This window comes from Aquarana catesbeiana, linkage group LG08, assembly GCF_042186555.1.
Source record: "Aquarana catesbeiana isolate 2022-GZ linkage group LG08, ASM4218655v1, whole genome shotgun sequence".
Classification (NCBI taxonomy): Eukaryota; Metazoa; Chordata; class Amphibia; order Anura; family Ranidae; genus Aquarana; species Aquarana catesbeiana.
In genome coordinates, this window is record NC_133331.1 from 226,514,800 (window position 1) to 226,537,761 (window position 22,962).

At 43.0% G+C, this 22,962-nt stretch overlaps 1 protein-coding gene across 4 annotated transcripts in view; it reads right to left on the bottom strand.

The window, feature by feature from the left end:
• Window positions 1-22,962, bottom strand: part of OGDHL (oxoglutarate dehydrogenase L) — a 295,821-nt gene that overhangs the window by 132,692 nt on the left and 140,167 nt on the right. For all 4 annotated transcript variants that reach the window (XR_012235706.1, XM_073596906.1, XM_073596903.1 and 1 more), the window contains 2 exons: window positions 17,737-17,883; window positions 9,334-9,424 (listed from right to left, as the gene is read on the bottom strand). Coding sequence is in view for 3 of the 4 variants with exons in the window: in XM_073596906.1 (XP_073453007.1) it covers window positions 9,334-9,424; window positions 17,737-17,883 (238 nt within the window). In the remaining variant the exon portion in view is untranslated. The remainder of the gene's footprint in view (window positions 1-9,333; window positions 9,425-17,736; window positions 17,884-22,962) is intronic.

Sequence of the window (22,962 nt, forward strand, 5' to 3'; positions counted from 1 at the left end):
TTCCAGACTTACCATTCTCCCGAGGCAGCTGGCCACCCTGGGAAGAATCAACTCGTTTGGGCCATTTCCCAATAATTCTGGTGGCCTAGTCTACGGGCTGATGTAACTGCCTTCGTAGCTGCCTGTTCCATGTGTGCTCAGAGTAAGACATCTTCCAGTGGGCCTCCTACAACCCATACCCAATGGAGAGAGGCCCTGGACCCACCTGTCTATGGATTTCATTGTGGAGTTACCAAACTCCCAAGGCAACACTGTTATCCTTATGGTGGTTGACCGGTTCTCAAAGATGTGTCATTGTATTCCACTTAAGAAGTTGCCCACTTCTAAGGAACTGGCTTCCATTTTTGCTCTGGAGATCTTTCGCTTACATGGGCTACCCAAGGTGATTGTCTCGGACAGGGGTAGTCAGTTTGTCTCCCGGTTCTGGCAAGCCTTTTGTGCACAGCTGGGAATTCATTCTCCTCGGCGTATCACCCACAGTCTAATGGGGCCAATCAGTCCTTGAAGCAATTCCTACGTTGCTATAGTTCTGACCATCATAACAACTGGTCAAATCTATTACCGTGGGCAGAGTTTGCTCACAACAGTGCCTTGAAAACAGTGCCTTGAATTCTGCTTCCCGATTGTCCCCGTTTATGGCGAATTATGGTTTCCAACCCTCCATGTTGCCTGACTCGTTTGTTCCACAGAGTATACCTGCATTCGAGGAGCATCTCCGTGGTCTTTGTTCCACTTGGGTACAAGTTCAGGAGGCTTTGCAACATGCCAACGATAGGTACAGACTCTATGCTGACCGCAGACGCCTGCCTGAGCCTTCCTATCAGGTTGGGGACAGAGTCTGGCTGTTGTCTTGCAACCTCCGACTTCATGTTCCTTCTTTGAAGTTCACACCTCGATTTATTGGGCCTTTCCGTATCCTTCGCAGGATTAACCCAGTGGCTTACGCCTTGGACCTTCCTCCTAGTATGCGCATCTCCAATGTGTTTCATGTCTCCTTATTGAAACCTTTGGTCTGCATCCGCTTTACCACCTCGGTGCCACGTCCTCACCCTATACAGGTTGAGAACCATGAGGAGTATGAAGTACAATCCATTGTTGACTCCCGTAGGTTCTGTGGGTGCATACAGTACCTGGTGCATTGGAAGGGGTACGGTCCGGAGGAACGCTCTTGGGTCTCATCCTCAGACGTACATGCCCCTGTCCTCCTCCGTGTTTTCAATAGACGTTTTCCCCTCAAGCTCGGTGGTCCTCTGAGGGGGAGGGGCCGTTGAGGATGGGGCTCTGTCAGGGCTAAGCTCAGCCCTTCCTTCTCTGAGCAGGCCGCTCAGCTGTCGGCTAATTGCTAGCTCCCATCTCTCTCCACAGTTACCCAGCTGTTGTTGATTCTGCTTGTCAGTCCTGCCTACTTAAAGCCGTCCAGCTCACTTGATCTCTGCCTTCGCCTTTGTCAAAATCACAGAGACTTTCTCCTACATTCCTGTTAAAGACTTGCTCGGCTGACGTTCCTTCTGGCTTCTGTTCCTGCTTGCTGTACTACTGCGTTTATCTCTGGCTCTCTGACATTTGCTTGGCTGACTACACGATCCAGTTACTGAACTCTGGCTTGTTTTGACTACGCTTACTCTGCTTACCTTATTATTATTATTATTATTATTATTATTATTATTAAACAAGTGTGATTTAACTATATTTCTGTCTCGGTCTGATTCATGGTTCCTGATACATGCAAACAGACCACAATGTCAGGGGAACAGCAGCCATGATTATAATTGTCTGCAGGTTTGCAGAGGGGAGGGTATAGCCAGGCAGGATCAGCCAGGTATTACAGGTGTTACAGGGTGCCGAAATACACAGCACAAGCACTGTGCTGTATAACATGCTTTAAAGGAACAGAATCTGTTTATTTTTTTGGGTTAACAAACCCTTTAAGGGATTTTTTTTCAAAAGAGGAGTTCGCCTTCAAAAGGGGATAATGTAGAAGGCACCTTCCAGGAGAGCCATCCGTTTATGCACAGAAATGAAGAACATTCTGGAGAGTTGGTTTATCATATTTTCACATTTACAAAAAAAAACAGGGTCGACGGCAAATCTGGGAAGATTAAAATGCAGAGAAATTTCCCGATCATTTCTCCAGTGCAGCTTGCCAAGGACTGGGAAACTGTCAAGATAGCAAATGCGGGTTACATGGCAGGACCAGCCAAGGTAAAGGAGGACTTCAAGACTCTGCAAACGTCTATCAGCTGATAGTTTCCCTAAAGGAGTTGTAAAGGCAGAAGGTTTTTTTTAATTTTAATGCATTCATGAAATAAAAAAAACCTTCTGTGTGCAGCAGCCTCCCCAGCACCCCCCAATACTTACCTGAGCCCCCTCTCTGTTCAGCGATGTCCACGTGTCCCTCGGCCGCCCAGGACTCTCCCTCCTGATTGGCTGAGACACAGCAGCAGCGCCATTGGCTTCCATGGCTGTCAAGTCAGTTAGCCAATCAGGAAAGAGAGGGGGCGGGGCTGAAAGGCAGCAACGTGTCTGAATGGGCACACAGAGCTGTAGCTCGGCTCATATGCCCCCATAGCATACACAATTGCGCGGTCTTGCAATGCTGAACCCAAATGAAATTGTTATTTTCTTTCCACAAATACAGCTTTCTTTTGGTAGAATTTTATCACTGCTGGGTTTTTTGTTTTTTGCTACAAAAAACGAAAAACAATGCAGAATACAGAAATTTTTCTTAGTTTCTGTCAGTAAATTTTGTAAATAAGTAATTTTTCTCCTTTACTGATGTGTGCTGATAAGGTGGCACTGATAGGCTGCTCTGATGGGCACTGATTAAGTGGCACTGATGAGCAAGCACTAATATGCCGCACTGATGGGCACTGATGAGCATTGATGGGCAGCACTGATAGGTGGCACTGATAGGCGGCACTGATATGCAGCACGCGTGGGGGCGATGATAGTTGGCGCGGATAGGCAGCACCATCAGGCACTAAAGGGCAGCAGTGATGGGCAGCACTGATGAGCAGGCACTGATGGGCACTGAAAGGCAGCACTGACTGGCATCACTAATGGGCAATGATTGGTATCACTGATGGGCACTGCTGGGGCTGATCAATGCCCTGATTACCTGTACGGTCTCTGCTGTGAGGAGATGCCGCTGATCGGCTCCCCTCGCCTCACACTCTGTCAGTGTAATTTTACTATAGAGCAGGCGGGAGGTAGTTAACCGCTTGCCGACCAGCCGCCGTCATTATACTGCAGCAGGTCGGCATGATCCCGCGAACCGTCGTAGCTATACCTTCAGTTAGAATCACCTTCCAGGGAACACAGTTAACCCCTTGATCTCCCCCTAGTGTTAACCTCTTCACTGCCAGTGACATTTTTACAGTAATCAATGCATTTTTATAGCACTGATCACAGTATAAATACCAATGGTCCCAAAAATGTGTCAAACTTGTCCAATGTGTCCGCCATAATGTTGCAGCCATGATAAAAATCGCAGATCGCCGCCATTACTAGTAAAAAAAAAATAACAATAAAAATGCTATAAATCTATCCCCTATTTTGTAGACGCTATAACTTTTGTGCAAACCAATCAATATACGCTTATTGCAATTTTATTTACCAAAAATATGTAGAAGAATATATATCGGCCTAAACTGAGAAAAAAATTGCTTTTTTTAAAAAAAAATGGGGATATTTATTATAGCAAAAAGTACAAAATATTGTGTTTTTTTTCAAAATTGTTGCTCTTTTTTTGTTTATAGCGCAAAAAATAAAAACCGCAGAGATGATCAAATACCACCAAAACAAAGCTCTATTTGTGGGATAAAAAAGGATGTCAATTTAGTTTAGGTGCAGCATCGCACGACCGCGCAATTGTCAGTTAAAACGACGCAGTGCCAAATCGCAAAAAATGGCCCGGTCATTCAACAGCCAAATCTTCCGGGGCTAAAGTGGTTAAGCATGATCAAGTATAGGAAAAGGCTTTCTAGGAATAGGCCTCTTTTTAGTGCTCAGGAGAATATGTGGGGGTGAGAAGCGGTAGGTCTTTCTATCCAGTGACTAGAATGCACTGCCTCAACCTATGATTCCACAGTAGCCAGCATATAGCAACAAGGTCAGCATCTCCTTTGATTTCTGAAAATGGAAGAGTAGCATTTACATGGGTGAGACAAATCATTTACCACTGACAGGAGAGAGAGATCAGCTCAGTAAAACCTTTATCCCAAAAGCAAAAAAAGAAAAAAAAAAAAAAAAAAAAAAAAAACTGTTGCTGTTGCGCCTCTTGCACACTGGAAGTCGGGATTCATCTCATGGAGGTTGATCTAATAAGATTGGAGAGTGCAAAAACGGATGCAGCTGTGCATGGTAACCAGTTTCTAACTTCAGCTTGTTCAATTCCTGGTTCATGTCAGGAATGGGCAGGCATAATGCATTTCAAGGACCCTGCCCCCTTTGTCAAATGTACAGGAGAGGGAAGTAGTATTTGTAGCTGCTAAAAAAAATTTCAAACAGGAAAAAAAAAGGTATACCGTATATACTCGAGTATAAGTCGTTCAGAGTATAAGTCGAGGCCCTGATTTACCACAAAAAAATGGGAAAAACTTAGTGACCCGAGTATAAGACGAGGGTGAGAAATGCACAGCTACTGTAAGTGGAAAAGAGGGTCAACAATGCCCATTTGCAGCCTCACTGTGCCCATTTGCAGCCATAGGTCCCCCGAACTTCAAACTCGGTAGTTAAGGGTTCCTAGATGCCCCCTAGCTGCAGCCAAATTTCTCTGAACCCAAAGGGTCCCAAAATGACATTGCTGCAGATGGACACAGTTGACCGAATTTGGGGCCCCGTATCTTGGGGCCACTTAGTGTTAGGAAACCCAAATTTGGTGTGCAAACCCAGTGGAACTAGCACCCTAAAATATCCAAAGCTGGGGTTTCTAGCACCAAGTGTCCCTGAGATATGTTGTGGTACCAGTTCCACTGGGTTTGTACACCAAATTTGGGGTTCCTAGCACCAAGTGGCCCTGAGATACGGGGCCCCAAAGTCGGTTCAGAAAATGTCAAGCACTTTTCTGCAGCATAGAATGACATTTTCCGAAACGATTTTGGGGCCTGGTATCTCGGGGCTACTTAGTGCTAGGAACCCCAGCTTTGGATATGTTGTGGTACCAGTTCTCCTGGGTTTGCACACCAAATTTGGGGTTCCTGGCCCTGAGATACGGGGCCCCAAAGTCGGTTCGGAAAATGAAATTTTTTGCTGCAGAAAAGTGCTTGACTCGAGTATAAGTCGAGGGGGGCACTTTCAGCACAAAAAAATGTGCTGAAAAACTCGACTAATACTCGAGTATATACGGTAAATCAGTTTAAACTAGTCTTATGGCATCACCAGGACAACAGCCACAAATGTCAGAGGCAAGTTTATTGTTAAACCTGGAAGCTACAAATTCCATGTCAAACACCCTCCTCTTCGAAAGAGGTCTATAAAAACCTCAGGATGAAGAGAGCACACTCCAGCGTCTAAAACATAACTAAGGAAGTCCATCTGTCAATTTTTAACACCCTGCCAATGTTCCTACACCAGGAAGGTCATCCAGATATCTCACAATAAGCAAGCATCCTTGATGTCCATGGAGGTCAGAAATCTGCTGGGAGGAGAAAAGCAATGGCTGACCAGGCACATGATACTTTTAAGCCAGAAGAAATCTTTCAGTCTAGTGTTGAGTGGATACCTTTTTCCGTTTTGGGGAATGTGAACAGGTTGGAATACAAACCTTGAATTCTCCCCTCTTTTCAGACACCATGGTTACGACCTCTTGGAAGAACTCTGCAGTGACAATGGCAAGTTTGACAACATGGGAGGAGTCAGTGACCACAAGACTAGTTTTTATTACTTGGAGACAATGTTTTGAACCTATGCATCTAAAATGTCCTGGGTCCAGATGGCTGCAAAGGCCAAAAGCTGTCCCCTCACTTTTTTAAGTGAGGGTACCTCCTCATTGTGAGGACTTGCCTTTGGACTTTGTGTATTTGGGGTCATGGGGCTTATGGCAGAACTGGGTTTTAGGCTGGGCCTTAGAAGCTCGAAAAATGTAAGGAGCTCTTTTTCATGAGTTTTCAAGTGACTTTGAAACATTTATCCATGGGGTCCTTGAGCACTGGGATATAAGGATATAATCAACAGGGATATAAGGGATAATCAACAAGGATAGTCAAGGTTTTGTTAAGAAAGGAGATGGGCAGGTTCACAACAGGGACTGCCCATGTTTTTAGAAAACTTTCTTTATTAGGATATGACTGAGTAAAAAGCTTTGGAGGAGTGGATGACCTTCTCAGGATGAGGCCAATCACCATATGGAACAGGCTATAACAGGGAGAGCACAGGAAAAGTTTTTGCAGGCCAAGACATTTTGAAACAGTTTAAGCTGGTGACCTTTGGCACTGTTGATACAGGCAGCTCTAAGGAAAGGAATGTGAGCACTGCATCAATAAGGACCAAGCTGATAAGTCATTAGAAACTGACAAGGCACCATCCTCACCTTTCACCACTGAATGGGAAACAGCAGCCGCTGTTAGAAGATGATCAGACAGACTGTCAGAATCCATGAAATCACACAGAGACAGAAGTACAGTTAAATCACACTTGTTTAATAATAAAAGTAAAAAGAACAAACATAGTCAAAACATAGCTAAAGTTCAGTAACCGAAACAGATAGTCAGCCAAGCCAGAAGTCAGGGATCAATGTAGTGGAACAGCAAGCAGGATCTGGAGCCAGAAGGGATGTCAGCAAAGCAAGTCTTTAAACAGGAATGCAGGAGATATGCTCTGTGATGTTGACCAAGGCAAAGGCAGAGATCCTTTGGGCTGGACGGCTTAAGTAGGCAGGATTGACAAGCAGGATATCATCAACAGCTGAGTAACTGTGGAGAGATAGGAGCTGGCAATTAGCCGACAGGTGAGCGGCCAGCTGAGAAGGAAGGGCTGAGCCCAGCCCTGACACAAACTCTGGAGGAGAGGTAAAGGAAGCCTGCTTGTGGTCCCTGCAGGCCAAGGACTCTACCAAAACTGAGAGATGACCCATAAGGTCTAACAAACATTGTATTAGAAAATCCCACCTTTCACAATCAGGTGGAATGGGCCACCCAAAAATGGGGTTAAGCAGGAAACTGAGGAGGGAAATGAGTGAGAGTGGGGGCAGTGATCTGCATTGACACTGTCAGGACCTTTAGGAGAGATGCTGCAGACACTCGCTGGAATGTTAGCCAAACCTGAGTCTGTGCGATTCCAAGCATGTGCAGTAAGCCCGACTTAGACGGAGGCTGCACAGGCTCAGTGGAGCACCTGGGTCAATGCCCATGAAACAGCACCAAATTTAAACCACTAGTAATACTCTCCTATCGCCCACCTGCAAATGAATGTGTCACAGCTGGCATTACAATACCAGACCCTAAAGCAGGAGTAGGTAACCTCAGCCCTCCAGCTGTGGTAAAACTACAAATCCCATCATGCCTCTGCCTCTAGGATTCAAGCCTGTGATTGCCAGGGTCTTGCAATATCTCATGGGACTTGTTTCAAAACAGCTGGAGGGCCGAGGTTGCCTACCCCTGCCCTAGGGGTACCGGAGAAGCACCTTAAGTTCTCATTTAAAGAGCAACAGCCCTTACTCACCGCAATCATCTTCAAGTCAGTGGCTCTCCTCAGCCAGATACACAGGGCGTTAGGGACAAGCCCGATTCACACAGTCTTGGTCTGTCTAGCAAGCATCTAAGGAGTCTTCAGGGACTGGAATTCACCAGACAGGTAGACCTCAGCCCTAGCCCTGTAAAGCACCCTGCAACTAATTCAATGCATTGTACCAACATGCTTAGCTGAACGTCAAACATAGGATCCAGGGCCCAGCGACATTACAGGCTGTCCCTGCAACTTCTTCCTATCCGAGTCCGGGTATGGTCCTTCAGGGCAAAGTCAAGAAGTAATTGACTTGGAAGCTACAAACAGGAGCCCTAGTGGCTCTGGCTGAAGATACCTCTTAACAGAACCAAAACAAGAACCTTGGTAAAAAGTGGGAAAGGCTTTGCTTCTCTTAGAGCACTAACAAAAAATTGGGGCATGCTGGGAGCAGGAGGAATTATACTGGGCTGTTTTTACAGCTTCGCTTGCCAAATGGATCAACTCTACTGATGGTGGCAGTATAACCCATCGGTTTCATAATAACATACTGTGTTCTGTATGCACACTCCATTCCATTAAACCATCCTAATTTTTTGGAGGGATTGAATGCACCCCATTATTTCTGCGATTAGTAGAACTTACTTGAAACACTTGGCACTTGAACCAAGTGGTTCAACATTAGAGGTATTCCCTTCACAATTTCTAAAACTGATATAATGCTTAGTTTAATTTATTGTTAAGCACCCAGATTATACTTTTCTTTGGAAGTGTGATCACCTCATGTGAGACCTCTTAGCATTTAAAACTCATACTAGACAATCTGCCTAGCTTATGCTAGATGTGCATGGCCAGAATCTTGGTGTTCTATAGTATAACAGCTAAAATATTAATTTAGTTTGATATTACTTGATGTATTCCTTCCTTTTTTTCTACATTTCTGTTGCCCTCTTGATGTGAATATATGTTGTGGTAATCACTGTACCAAGGAAACTCAGCCCCACATAACTCACCTTCTCCTACAAGACTCCTACACGCATTTGATGAAGTGAAGTCAGTGTCCAAAGCAACATTACAGGTAATCTTCACAGAGCCGGTTTTACAAAGTTTGCTCCAATCTGGAAGCACTGCTTCTGGTGTTGCAGAATAAGGCAGTGAAGAGGTCGATTAAAGAGTCGACTGAGGAATTCAAAATAAATAAGAACTAGCAAGCATAGAAACTTCTCCATAGGGGAGAAGTACTCCATCATCTAATGGACACTAGCAAAAAACTGAGATAAAGTAAAGAAAGTGGTATCAACATGGTGGGAATTCCAACAAGCAGTGCTTTGTACATGGAAATTCTACCTTGTACACCTGCCATTTATAAAGTAGTTTCTTGATCATTTTATCAACAGTCTTTCACCATCAGGCAAGAAATCATTCATAAAAGCTCAGAACTGAGATTATACTGAAGTAAAATAAAGAACCAACAAAAATACCTAGAGTAAACAGATGTGCTTTCAACCACATGTGCCTTTTACAGTTTTGTGAAAGTGCATGTTAGATGACTGTCACTTAAAATGCTATACTATTATTAAATGCTGAAATTTTTGGTAATAAAACTGAAACATGTTTTCTTCTGATGCCATATATACACTGATTTATACCTTCTAACATGAACAAGAGCATTACCTCATCTGAAGCCTCCAGCTTAGGGTCAAACTGGCAAAAGATCTGCGCCAAATCTTTACGGATCACATTTGCTAAGACATTTAATCTTCCTCTGTAAAGTAACACATGATAAATGCACAATGCATTACAGACAGAACAGATTTATGCTCTTCACTACAATCTGTGACATAAAACATAAACAAACTTATTGTAGTCACAAAACTGAGGAAAGATGTTCTACTCAAAAAACAGGAGAGTCAATCCCAACACATAATCCTTGACTTGAAGATAAAGGAAAGGCTGTCTAATAACCAAGCCTAATGTTGCTTGCCCACTGCCTTTAGTAGTGCTGTATACAATTTGCAAAAAAAAAAGCATCTTTTCCCTGGCTGTAATATGACAGCACAGTTCCTGGTCCTGAGTGGCTTGGTGTATTCCTAGAGCAATGACTTCACCCTACCGCCACCAATGCTTTTGGCATGGACACAGTAACCTCCCACCAACTGCAGCAGCCACCCAGGTCATGGATTTGTGTGGTCACATGACCACTAGGAAAAAGATACAAACAAAGATTTACACTGCTATTTATTACAAACGATATGCAGCGATTAGTAAAGGCAGTGGGCAGCAAGCATTTAAAGCTGGATTTAGTAGATAGCCTTTTGTTCTTCAGGTGTTTGAATGAAAACAGGATTTTTGTTCTACCTGTGAAATATACTGGCCAATAATTTTCTCTCCTACTTGAAATATCACCCTATACTCACTTAAACAGCTTTCTGATGATCCATGAGACCCCCCCTCCACCTCTGTTTTATTTTGCTCCTATGCCTTACTACCCCCCCCAAAGACCTGAATAACCAAAATGGGAAATGCAAGTATCAGGATTTATTAAGCACCAGAAAGTATCAAAAAGAATGATATACAACTTTGAAATGTATATTAGAACTCTAAAAACACTGTGCATATTAAAAACAAAGTGTAAATAGGCCCATAGTCATATGTATGAAGACCCCAACACTCCAATATTTTAAATTTTTTTCTGCCTCAGGGGGAAACTCCATGGCGACCTCTGTGTTCCAATAGTCTATTGTAAATGTGATGAGTATAGCAATCTATGGTCTTGTAAGTGTATGGCTATTAATTACATATGTTTCCCTTTAGATACTATTTTTTACACTCTGTGTGTGATAAATATGCTTAAACTGTAGATTTAACCACTGTGATATATCCCTCTGATGAAGATTTGTGTCAAGAATTGAAATGCGGGGCGTGATCGGATGCTCTAGAGTGCGAACGCGTGTAATCTAGCCCCGCCGCAGCTCGGGAGGAAATCCTCTAGGCTGGAGCCGATGCAGTAGTGTGGGACGGCTTACCTTGGATCCAGCCGTCCCGCTGTCTTGCCTTTTCACCTCGTTGTTCTGTCGGGGGACCAGAGAGAGAGGAGAGCCACTGGTGTGTCTGGGGTGCCCTCTGCCATCGTCCTGTGGAAGCCTCTGTGCTGTGAATGCCTCCATGCTACGTGGACAGTCTGACAAAGAGCAGGGGGAAGAGACCACACAGCTGGGATATCGATCGTGGAGGGGCGAGGCTTCAGAGCTGAAACATGAGTCCAGCATTTGCAATACATCCAATAGAGGAGACTAGGTTTTGTCCTTAGTGACACCTGGTGGACCTTTAGAATTCTGCACCCTGGAATAACTAGTTCTCTGTTGCTGAGTGGGTGGGGGGGGGGGGATTAAAGAGGTCCCCCTTGGACTTTTTTTTTTTGTACCGCTTTTTTTTTTTTTGACCTCATTATCCTGCTCTCCCTCCTTTTTTTTTCCTTTCCCTCTCTCTCGGGAATAAGCATTACCCCGCCCTAAGGCGGAGGGTTGGAGCTGTACTATTATAGCATATAGCTATGATGATTGCAGAAGAACACAACTTCAGCACGACAGGACAATGCCGGCTCCAGTACCCAGTACAATGAAGTGTGAAGAGGAACCAGGCAGCCGCCAAATTAGAGAAATTTGCCCATACCCCGAGCCAGACCCCCACAAAAGGAGGGCAACAGAACTTGCAAGCGCAATTGAGGATATCCAGGATGTCCAAGATGCCTCAGGACCCTTGACTGGAGCTGCAGCCTTAACAGAGGGTGAACCAACACTGAAGGACGTCCTGCAGGCAATCAATTCCTTTAGGACATCTTTGGGTGAACTGTCTGACCAGCTTAAAACTATTAGGGAAGAGCTCTCCTTTGTTAGGCACAATCTACAAAAAGTAAGAGAAAGGACTACTGCCCTTGAAGGGAGAGTGAGTCTAGTGGAGGATGACCTGAACCCTCTTAAGCATGAAATAAGAACCATAAGATCCTAGCCTCCTTTACCTATGCCTATTCTGGAGAAAGCAGCGTCGGGCGGAGCTAGAGGATTAGACGTCACCGCCTATCAGCCAGCTGGCGTGAGCCGCGGCTGTGTGTTTTTTTCGCTCTGCAGTACCTGCTTCTTTTTGTTTGTCAGTGTTGCAGTGTTACAATAAAGGAGAAATTTTAAAACGTACTGCACCATGAAGTCCTCCTTCTTGTTTCTATGATCCACCTTTTGGAAGCCCCTTTTCCATTCGCCAAACGCAGGTCCCACAGAACATATTGGAGCCTGGAGTTATTGGTGGAGAGGATCCGGACGGACGTTCGGAACTGCAGCCCTTGAGTGAGTGTTCCCTCCCATCTGTGCCTATTAGACCTCTGTAACAGGGATCCCACAGTTCTGGTAAGCGGCCATCTGGCATTTCTTTGGCTATCGTGTGGGACTTTATTCAGAAAAAGGATGCATTGGGGCTTTCCATTTGATTAATCCATTTTCAATGGACTGTATTAAATGCACTATGGACTTTTTCCTGTGTTTTGTTTAGTTTTTTTCTCCTGTTTTCTGTTCCAGCTCAGGTTTAATTCAGGCTAATGTGTGTATGCTGACCGAATTTTATTTTTTATACCAATTTCTCATACTCATTTTGATATCCACTAATTTTTTATACTTATTTTGATACCCATTTCTGTTTTTTTTTGTTTGTTTTTTGCTTTTTCTTGCACTCCTTAAATTCAGTCTTAAGGGGCACTTTTTGCACTTTTTTGTGTGTGTTTCTTATACACATTGAGTCTTTTTGGTTGCGCATCTATTATCTATTTTACACAATTTTAAAACTGAATATTCCAGTTTTTTTCTAGATTGCAGCACCATCACATACTCTTTAAATATTTATTGCATTTTATACATATTGTTTTTCACTTACCTACTGGGGGTAGCGCGGACTGTCCACATTACACACAAGAGTACAGATGGCTAATTACGAGATAAAAATGGATGACATGGAAAATAGGATGCAAAGGAAAAACGTAAGGATCGCGGGGCTCCCCGAACGCAGTGAGGGGCCTGACCCGTGGCATTTCTTGAAAAATGGTTCCGGGAATTATTTGGAAAGGGCACTTTTTCACCCCTTTTTGCAATGGAGAGAGCTCTAGGGTGCCCTCTAGACTTCCTCCACCAGGGAGCCACCCAAGATCTCTCCTGGTAAAAATGCTTTTTTATAAGGACAGAGTAACCATATTACAGAAGGCCAGGGAAATGGGTAATAGTCTCTATGAAGGTGTAATGATATCCATCTACCCAGATTTCTCACTGGAACTGCAAAAACGGAGGGCTAAGTTTCTGGTGATTAAATGCAAACTACAACACCTGAAAGTATCCTACGCCCTGCTGTATCCAGCGAGACTGCGGGTGACCACCCTGGGGGAGACTCTGTTTTTTGATTCCCCAGAGGGGGTGGTAGGGTGGATGGCATCCCATAAGGGACAATTATAGAAGAACAGGAAAAAAACATTTCAAAGATAAAAGTATAATAACTGCATGGGTGATTTAAGGGCACAGCTTATCACTTATTTGGCACATTAAGGAGCTGAGGTGGGGGTTCTGAGTTTTGGATAGAATGGAGAGGCATCATAACACCTGTCAGGTTGTTATTGCTGTTTGTGCTCTTAACAGGAAGATTCACCTCCTTTATTTATCCTGTTTACCCTTATCATTGAAAGTAAAAGATGAAAAAATCCCAAATTTTGGTGTGTTACCAGAACAGCAGATGAGGGGAAATCTTCCAAAAAGGACACTCTGGGGACCTTGGTGACAACCAGGGAATTTCTCCACTTTGGATGGATTTCCTCTCACTTCCTGCTTTGGCTAGTGGACAGGAAGTGAATAAAAGTCTCCCCAATGCAACACAGGTGCCAAAAAAACTAACAGGGTGGTATTTGATCACCTCTGCATTTTGGTTTTTTTTTTGCGCTATAAACAAAAAAAGACCGACAATTTAGAAAAAAAAAACAGCAAAGTTTTTTACTTATTGCTACAATAAATATCCCCAAAAAAGGCCAATATGTATTCTTCTACATAATTTTGGTAAAAAAAATAATTGCAATAAGCGACTACGACATTGTAGCGGACAGATCACACGCTTTTGACACTTTTTTGGAACCAGTGACATTTATACAGCGATCAGTGCTATAAAATACACTGATTACTGTGTAAATGTCACTGGCAGGGAAGGGGTTAACACTAGGGGGTGATCAAGGGGTTAAATGTTCCCTAGGGAGGGGTTTCTAACTGTGGAGGGAGTATAGCGACTGGAGGAGTAGAGAGATCTGTCTCTCCTCCCCTGACAGTACTGAGATCTGTCTGTTTACATTGACAGATCCCCCTTCTGTCTCTCTCAGGAGCAATCGCCGGTGGCCGGCGGTCATCGTGGCCACCGGCCACACACAGCGGCACTGGCGCCGTGGCGCACCCACCCCTTAGAGCTGTTAAAGCAGCCGACGAACAGTGATGGCGATTCGCCCAGGAGAGCACAACTGTGGTGGCTGGTCTTAAAGTGGTATCAAAATGTAAAAAAAAGTTTTGCCTTTAGTTCCAATTTTTTTTTTTTCTAATCAGAAAATGTTTATTGTGCCAATGATCATCAGAAACTCAATTCAAGAAACATGACAGGTAAGGAACCCAGGACATACAGTGCCTTGAAAAAGTTTTCGTACCCCTTGAAATTTTCCACATTTTGTCATGCTACAACCAATATAGTAAATGTTTTTTATTTTATGTGATAGACCAACACAAAGTGGCACATAATTGTACTGGATGTACTGGAGCAAGAGGGATGGAAGTACAATGACCCGGTTAACATAGAAAGAAGACATCACCTCAATTAAGAGATTTGTCTCACAGAGGTAATGGCAGTGAGACAGGGAGAAAGACAGAAGGATAGCTCTGACAGGTTCAAAGGACAGTTTCTGAAGAACCGACAGAACCAGATTGATGTTCCACAAAGTCACAGGTGGACATTTAGGCGGAACTCGTGACAAAGGCTTTTACCGAAGAATGAGTGGCAAGCGGGTCTTTGAGAAAGGATTAATGGAGCCGAGATCTAATCCTTATAAAGGGAATAAATGATCGCGGTTATGGATCCATCTCGGTGTGCTGCCTCCCCTAATATAGCCCCCCAAAGGGGTCTATAAACACAGATAATACGAATGAAGAGGGGTGATGGCGCTTCCTAGTTTGGGTAAGGGTGCCAGGTGTGAAAAAAAAAAAAGGAAAGTAATTTTTTTAAAGTTAATGCTCAGTGAGCTGTGAGTACGTGACTAATAAACTGGCTGTTATTCACTTAGCGAGATGATCCTGCCAGAAACATGACTCATCTTTAATCAGTGAGTGTTTCCTACTGGTAAATATACCTTAATGTGCAAGTCTCTAAGTGTATGCTAGATTACTAGCTCCAAGTTACCCGTCCTATATATTAATACTGGTATAGACCTTAATAAAGCACATAACCTCAATTATAAACCATATGGAAAAAAGCATATATATGCAGTGAGAACATATGCAATAAAAAATATACATAAACAAGTATTTTTATGAGTGCATAAAGACTTAGTGATAGTCCATAATTATATGTAGAACCCCCCTCGGGGTTAACATCCCAAATTAGTGAATGCGAGTATTCCAACAGGTTTTGCTGCACCTGTGTGTAGCTAATAGTTCATCAGGTAAATTGAATTTCCATTCATAATAGTTGACATAAACATGGTGACTGTGAGTGTTCAAAAAATTCGGTGACTGTAAGTGTTCGAAAAATTCCACTTGTGACTTCGTGCTCCCCCTCAAGTGTCCCCACTCACCAGATCCCCTCGCCCCCACGGGGGTAATGCGCTTATCTTTAGGCCCACCACGGTTGCTCCACCGGTCTCATCCAGAGGTCTGGGGTAATTCACCTTCCTGTAGATGTTATCTCTGTGGTTGGCTCCTCAGAGGAAAAAAGATATAGGCTTCCATAGCTAAGGACGTCAATGACGAAACGCGTACGACGGCACCACGCACGCTACGTCACTTCCTGGTAGAGGCAGCTGGAATGCAGGTGGAACGCAGCGCGCTGCTGCTGATTCCACAATCACACACTCACACATTACAGCGTCCCTTGCTGTACTAGCCGACACACCTTGTACCAGTTGCCCATTACTACTAGCGGCACTGTGTGCAGCTTGTGAGTTACATTTAGGCTATCCAGGAATTTTAAAAATATATATTTTTACTTACTTTTTAAAAGCTGTTATCGTTTGGATCAAGTTGTGTCTTAAATAAAACCCAGCGTTTTTCCTACACTATGGGAGCCTATATCTTTTTTCCTCTATGAGGAGCCAACCACAGAGATAACATCTACAGGAAGGTGAATTAACCCAGACCTCTGGATGAGACCGGTGTTGCAACCGTGGTGGGCCTAAAGAGAAGCGCATTGCCCCCGTGGGGGCGAGGGGATCTGGTGAGTGGGGACACTTGAGGGGGAGCACGAAGTCACAAGTGGAATTTTTCGAACACTTACAGTCACCGAATTTTTTGAACACTCACAGTCACCGTGTTTATGTCAACTATTATGAATGGAAATTCAATTTACCTGATGAACTATTAGCTACACACAGGTGCAGCAAAACCTGTTGGAATACTCACATTCACTAATTTGGGATGTTAACCCCGAGGGGGGTTCTACATATAATTATGGACTATCACTAAGTCTTTATGCACTCATAAAAATACTTGTTTATATATATTTTTTATTGCATATGTTCTCACTGCATATATATGCTTTTTTCCATATGGTTTATAATTGAGGTTATGTGCTTTATTAAGGTCTATACCAGTATTAATATATAGGACGGGTAACTTGGAGCTAATAATCTAGCATACACTTAGAGACTTGCACATTAAGGTATATTTACCAGTAGGAAACACTCACTGATTAAAGATGAGTCATGTTTCTGGCAGGATCATCTCGCTAAGTGAATAACAGCCGGTTTATTAGTCACGTACTCACAGCTCACTGAGCATTAAGTTACAGGCGTAACGAAACATGTCGGGGGCGTGGCCGAGCGAAGGATAACACCACGTACTAGTGACAGGAGGAAGCGAGCTCTGCGGTTTACCGATCGGGGGAGACGGTGGGTCCATCTAATAAGCAGGCGAGGAGAGGGTGAGAGAGACTTCTTAGACGCCGGCTGTAATAGGGTCCGCCTTGACAGCATACCCCCTAGAAGGTTGATCCAAGCTGCTGTGTTGATATTGCATTATACAGATTGCCGTGGAATTTGCCGTGCTTTTTAATTATGTACACAATGTGAGTAGAACTTTTGGAGTGTGATTTGTAGTGTGTATTATTAAATTTTACGTTATCACACTATTGGGAGTCTTTTTTTAATTTACATATGGAACCAACCTCCGGATGGAATTGGTTTACCCTTACCAGTAGCTACAGATATCTATGCCCTATAGCCTCATACGAGAGTGAAGGCATGAGGAGCTGGTGAGTGGCTGTCCATTGGGAGAGTGGTCACTGAACACAGAGGTGTGGTGGAAGAATTTGGTAGAAGAATTTACACTCCTGAAATGTAAAAGGACTTGCTGTGGCACATTTAATATTTTTTTGATCACGATCACGGACACTTTGCACATGTGTGTGTTTTCCACAGAGTTTTATTTGTTGCAGTTACATAGGTATTGTGTGACTGTTATTAACTTTGATGGTATGCACTGTCCTTATGTAGTCACTGCATAGGGACTTATGTATGGTAATATCTGAGCAGTATTGGCACTTAGTCACTCTATGTACTGTTTGTTTGGTGTTTTATATTCATTTGGTTCATTATTAGTGTTCTATCACTATATACGCTTATATATATATATTTTATTTAGATACACACCAGTATATGGGTGTCTACTAGATTAGATATTTCACAGTAAGAGGTGGGAGAAATTTTGGAGATAGCGCCACGGTTTAACTCTTCACGTGGGGTGCAGTACACTCATTACACGTCACAGATTTAAATATTTTATTTATAGTGTACATATATAACCTTACCTATGAGGCATTCCCAGGATGACATACTCCAGCCCCATCTCACTGGACTTATCAATCAGCATTTTTAAAGCCGGGATCATGACTTCACAGCCTTCCAGACCAAATCTCTTCTCTGATGACCATTTGCGAGCTAGAAAATCCTCAAACCTTCAAATTAAAGATAATCGTTAATTTGATTTAAATTTACAAAAGGCATAGCTAAATAAATGTATACATTTTTGGAGAAAAATCCTCGGCAAAAAATAGGACAGATTTAACATTTTTTTCTTGCTCATCTGTTTATTCATATATAGATTTATTTTTATTTGTCTGTTAATATTTGACAGAAAAACATTACTTCCTAACACTGTCAATGTAGCATAACAATTATGTTCAAAATACATTGTGCAATTGCATTTCATGGAGTCAGGGCAATGACAGATTACTTCTGACTGGATCCTATAGGTTTCTTGTCCTTTGTAAATCCCACTTCTGAACTACATACAGTACCTGTACAGAATTATGGCCAATGCTGCAAAAAGCATGAATAGCAGCAATGTTCAGTAAGTAAAATGATTGTTAACATTCACTGCATCCAGGTCACATTTTATCCATCAATGGCAGACCAATCTCAAAAAAAAAAAAAAAAAAATGTAACGGTCATGCTGGATTTCCTGACAGATCACAAATCTTGGGTGTGTTGGACGGATATATAAAGAAGCTTTTCTTGGAGCCCATAAAAGGACACAGGGCACAGGGCACTTCATATTTATGACTACTTGTGTTATGCTGCCACCTTCATGCGAATGGATGCTGACCAAAAAAAGGTAGGATATCTCCTCCCAGCTAAGCCAAACCTCACTTTGGTGGCAAGCAATGAGGAACAAAACAAGGGGGAGGGGATCCCGATGTCCTGTGATGTACTCCAAAAAAAATTAACATTACAAGTAAATCAAAAGTCCTAATTCTTAATTGTACATTAAAAGGCACCTCATATTCATGACTACCTGGGATGTCCCAAAAGAACTCAACATGAGGGGTGACCACGACATCAAGGCTAACATGCCCAAAACCCAATCATAATAGGGGAAAACTTCACTACAAGGCCGCCTGCAAAAATGTTGACACAAAACTGGCATCCGCAGAAGTGTAAACATCTATCTGGTAAAACTTCTTAACATCTGAAGAGAACACTAGTTTACAGTAGCCTTACAAGCTTAAACAGACGATTGATGGCTAATTGGAAGGAAGCACTGACACCCCTGCTGGAATGGGCCTTGACCAAGAAAGGAGGAACCTTGCCCTTGATACAATAAGCATGAGAAATGAGTTGACAATTCCACCAAGAAGTAGTGGCTCAAGAAGCAGCCTGACCCTTTTGAGGACCCTCGGGTACAACCAAACAGGGACTCAGACTGTCAAAACCAAGCTGGAGACATCAGATACATTCAAACAGCTCGAACATTATCCAAAAATGAAGCACCTTCTCCTTAGGATGCTTAAGATTATGACAAAAAGATGGCAATAAAATGTCCTGATTTAGTTGGAAGTAGAAAAACCACCATAAGTAAAAAAAGAGACTGAGTTCTCAACACCACCTAATCCTGGTAAGAATCAGAAAAATGTTCCTTCTAGGAGAGTGCAGTCCACTTCAATACCCTAAGTCAAGTAATGGAAACCAAGACTCTGAGAAAGGCTTAAACAGAAATCTGCAAAACAATCAGCACCAAATTAAAGGCCATGTTCACCTTTCACAAAAAAAAAAAAAAAAAAAGTTCATATTTTTGCAGGTAAAAAAATTGCATTTATTATTTTTTTACTCTGCAGCCTGTAAGGAATTACAACAGTGATCAGCAGATCGCAGGTGCAATACCAGGATCCTGCAGACACTCATACAGGCAGTTACTGAATGGAAGGAAAAATCAATGAACTGCGAAGATGCTCACCAGTGCCCTCGCAGTTCATTGAGAACTACAAGTCATCAATCGCAGAGGCTGACAGTAGATGTAGTTCATTCATTCACATAATTCTGTGCATGAACAATATGGCCATGTGGACCAAAGATGAACTTATGCTTTGAGGTCCCACGGAGACAAAGGTCGCACAGGAGGAATAATCCATGTGACTCCCTGCACAGAAGCTTTTACCAAGGAATGAGGCACTGAACAGAATGAGAAACAGAACGGCCAAGACAGAGATATATCCCTAATAGTATTGAGAAAATACAACCCACAACATACTGTCATAGATCAAACTTACAAGCCTCACACTAGGCAAAATAAGCCTTCCATGCATAATGGTACACCTTCCTGGAGTTTGAATTTCTTACCTTGAGAAGGGTAAGAAATACAAAGTGAGAAACATCTGCCTGTCCCTTAGGACTGGGACTTCAACAACCATACCATCAAAGGCAGTGACCATAAAGCAGGATAGCAAATCGGACCCTGCAACAGCAAGTCTGGGTTAACTGAAAGAGCCCACAGCTTGTTGGCCAAGAGATTTACAAAGTCCACAAGCCATGTTATTGGCCAAACAGGTGAGATCAGAATCACCAGAACGTCCTCCAACTTTTTATCTGGGCATCCACTGCAAATGCCTGAGAAACTCTGGTCCGGGACACAAACCTGTCAAGCTCGTTGATGAATCTGGATGCTAAAAGATCCACATCTGAGTGGGTAAAGGGCCCCCTGGATTAAGCTTTCCACACCAGGAATGTGTTTAGCTGCGAAAAGGCCAAAATGTGAAGGTCATTAAAAGGCAAAATCAAGTGCCCTTCTTCCTAAGCAACACAACTACAAATCCCCCCTTTTTGGCTAATGTACTGGATTCTACTGCCATGGAATTGTCCAACTGCCCCTGACGGGGGGGGCGGGAAGGCAGGCAGACCAATGCATGAAAGCCATCTGAATTGCCTGAAGAATAAGAATAATAATAGTGTGCTAATTTTCAAATATAAACTTAATAATATACTCCAGTGAATATGTGACAAACCACGATCTTAAAAAATATATATAAGCAAGATGTCCACATGCACAATGAAATAAAAAAACTCTTGATTGCTGAAGAAACATGAATAAACTCAATCCATGCTCTGTGACAGTCTCTGCAGAAATAAGTGCTGATAGGTAATCACCACCACCTCCATGTGCAATGCCTGCTCACCTCAATCAAAAAGACCCCCTTGGGTCTATTGGCACTTTTAATAAAAATCCACAGACGGGTCAGTTCGGTCGTACACAAAAGTTTTCGGCTAATGGCTCCAGGAATACCAGGACCTTTCCATAGACAATTTCTTTCTCCACATCACAGTTTTTTTTCCCTTGAGAAAGTCACGTGACCTGTGACGCAACGCATCGGGAGGAGCCTATGAAGACACTTCCGGTGTCTCATTACTCTGGATGTGTAGTAGGGAGAGCTAAATACCACCAGCCTAATACCACATCTAATACTTAACCGATCGTTCAATGCTGGTTTTATCTCTGCTCAAATGTGAGTGTACACAATGTTATTTATTAAAAGCAAGCATTTTTAAGCAATCTTGCATGATGATTATGCAATCAACAGTTTTTTTACTTCACTGTGTATGTGGACTTTTTGCTTATATATATTTTTTAAGATCACGGTTTGTCACATATTCACTGGAGTATATTATTAAGTTTATATTCAAAATTTAGCGCACTATTATTATTTTTATTATTCATTATATATGTGGTTCCAGAACACATTACAAATAGTTGCAGCTGTATTTCATGAATATAATTAGTCACATTATTTATAGTTTGTAGGTTGTTTGTTACTCAAATCAGCGCTTTAAGCCATTTATTTCACAATTTGAAAGCTCTATGACATTTGATTAGCAACCTTCACTTTTCTGGTGACTATGTTCTCTGAATCAAAAGGTTCTCCACAACACCTCCCCAGCTAAAAAGCTGGAACCCATTGTCAAGATATTCCACTTCATCAGAAGGAGAGATCATCTACAGCATTTGGTGGCGCGCCACCATTCCAAAGTCGGTCGGGCCTTGGCAGTCAGATGCATTGGCTGATCCAAGAACTCCTGGAGCTTGTCCCGAACCAACAGAATATTAAGCTCTGGAATAAAACTGAGCATATGGGACCATTTCGAAAGCAGCTACCATCTTCCCCAGCACCCTTATGCAGAATAGAGAAACTTTCCAACATCTTCAGGGACTCCTGGGTTTTAAGAGGCAGGCATTTCTCCGACAGAAGCAGTACTTGTGCCTGTACTGTGTTAAGGACTAATCCTACTTACTCCAGATGTTTTGTTGGAACCAGAGCAAACTTCTGAAGATTCCAAGCATCTAAGCCAATTGAACTCTGAGAAGCAGATTGTGCAGATAACCCACAATGGCAATACCGTGGGTCCACAATAAACCTAAAACGTTTAAAAGCCAACATCTTGGTAAACACTCTGGGAGCAGTGGAAAGAGCAAAAGGTAATGTCACAAACTGTTAGTGGCGATTTACTGTGAATTGCAGAAATCACTAGTGAGGCTGTAAAACCTGTACGTGTAAATAGACATCCTTGATATCCTCTGATGCCAGGTAGTCTCCCAGATAAAGCAAGGCAATCACTGACTGTGTAGACACCCTCCTGAATTTCTGTACCTTCTGAAATTTGTTGAGACCCTTGAGGTCCAGAATAGGCTGGACATCTGTTTGACTTGGCAATCATAAAAAGGTTGGAATAGAAGCTGTGAGACCTCTCCTCTTCTGGCATAGGTGTAATGACCTCATGGGACAGCAGTCTTTTCTTAGCAAAGAAAGACGCTCTTTTTTATATGTCCAAGGATACCCTCAAGCACATTAAGCACGGAGAAGAAAAGAAGTGAAATTCCACCTTGTAACCTCTAGAAACCACACTGTAGACCCAGTCACCTGTGACTTCCAGAGGCCAGAGAGCCACGAAGGCCAAAAGACATCTCCCCTCCCTTATGAGGTGGGACACCCCTTTACTGTAAAAAGGATTTGCCTCTGGATCTGGAGGACTTGGGGGTCCAATTCTCCTTATGGAACTGGGATGTAGGCTTCTGCTTGGAGCTTGAGGCTCTTCTTGAATTATGAGGGCGGCACCAGTATCTTACCTGTCACTGCCTTCTTTATGGGTCATCCCGTCTAGATGAAGGAATCCAAGTCTTGTTTGGACAGACATGGTGCTCAACTGGGAAAGCTTCCGTAAGTAAAATTTTCCAGGAACTGCCATATGGCAGGATGCCTTGGATCTGC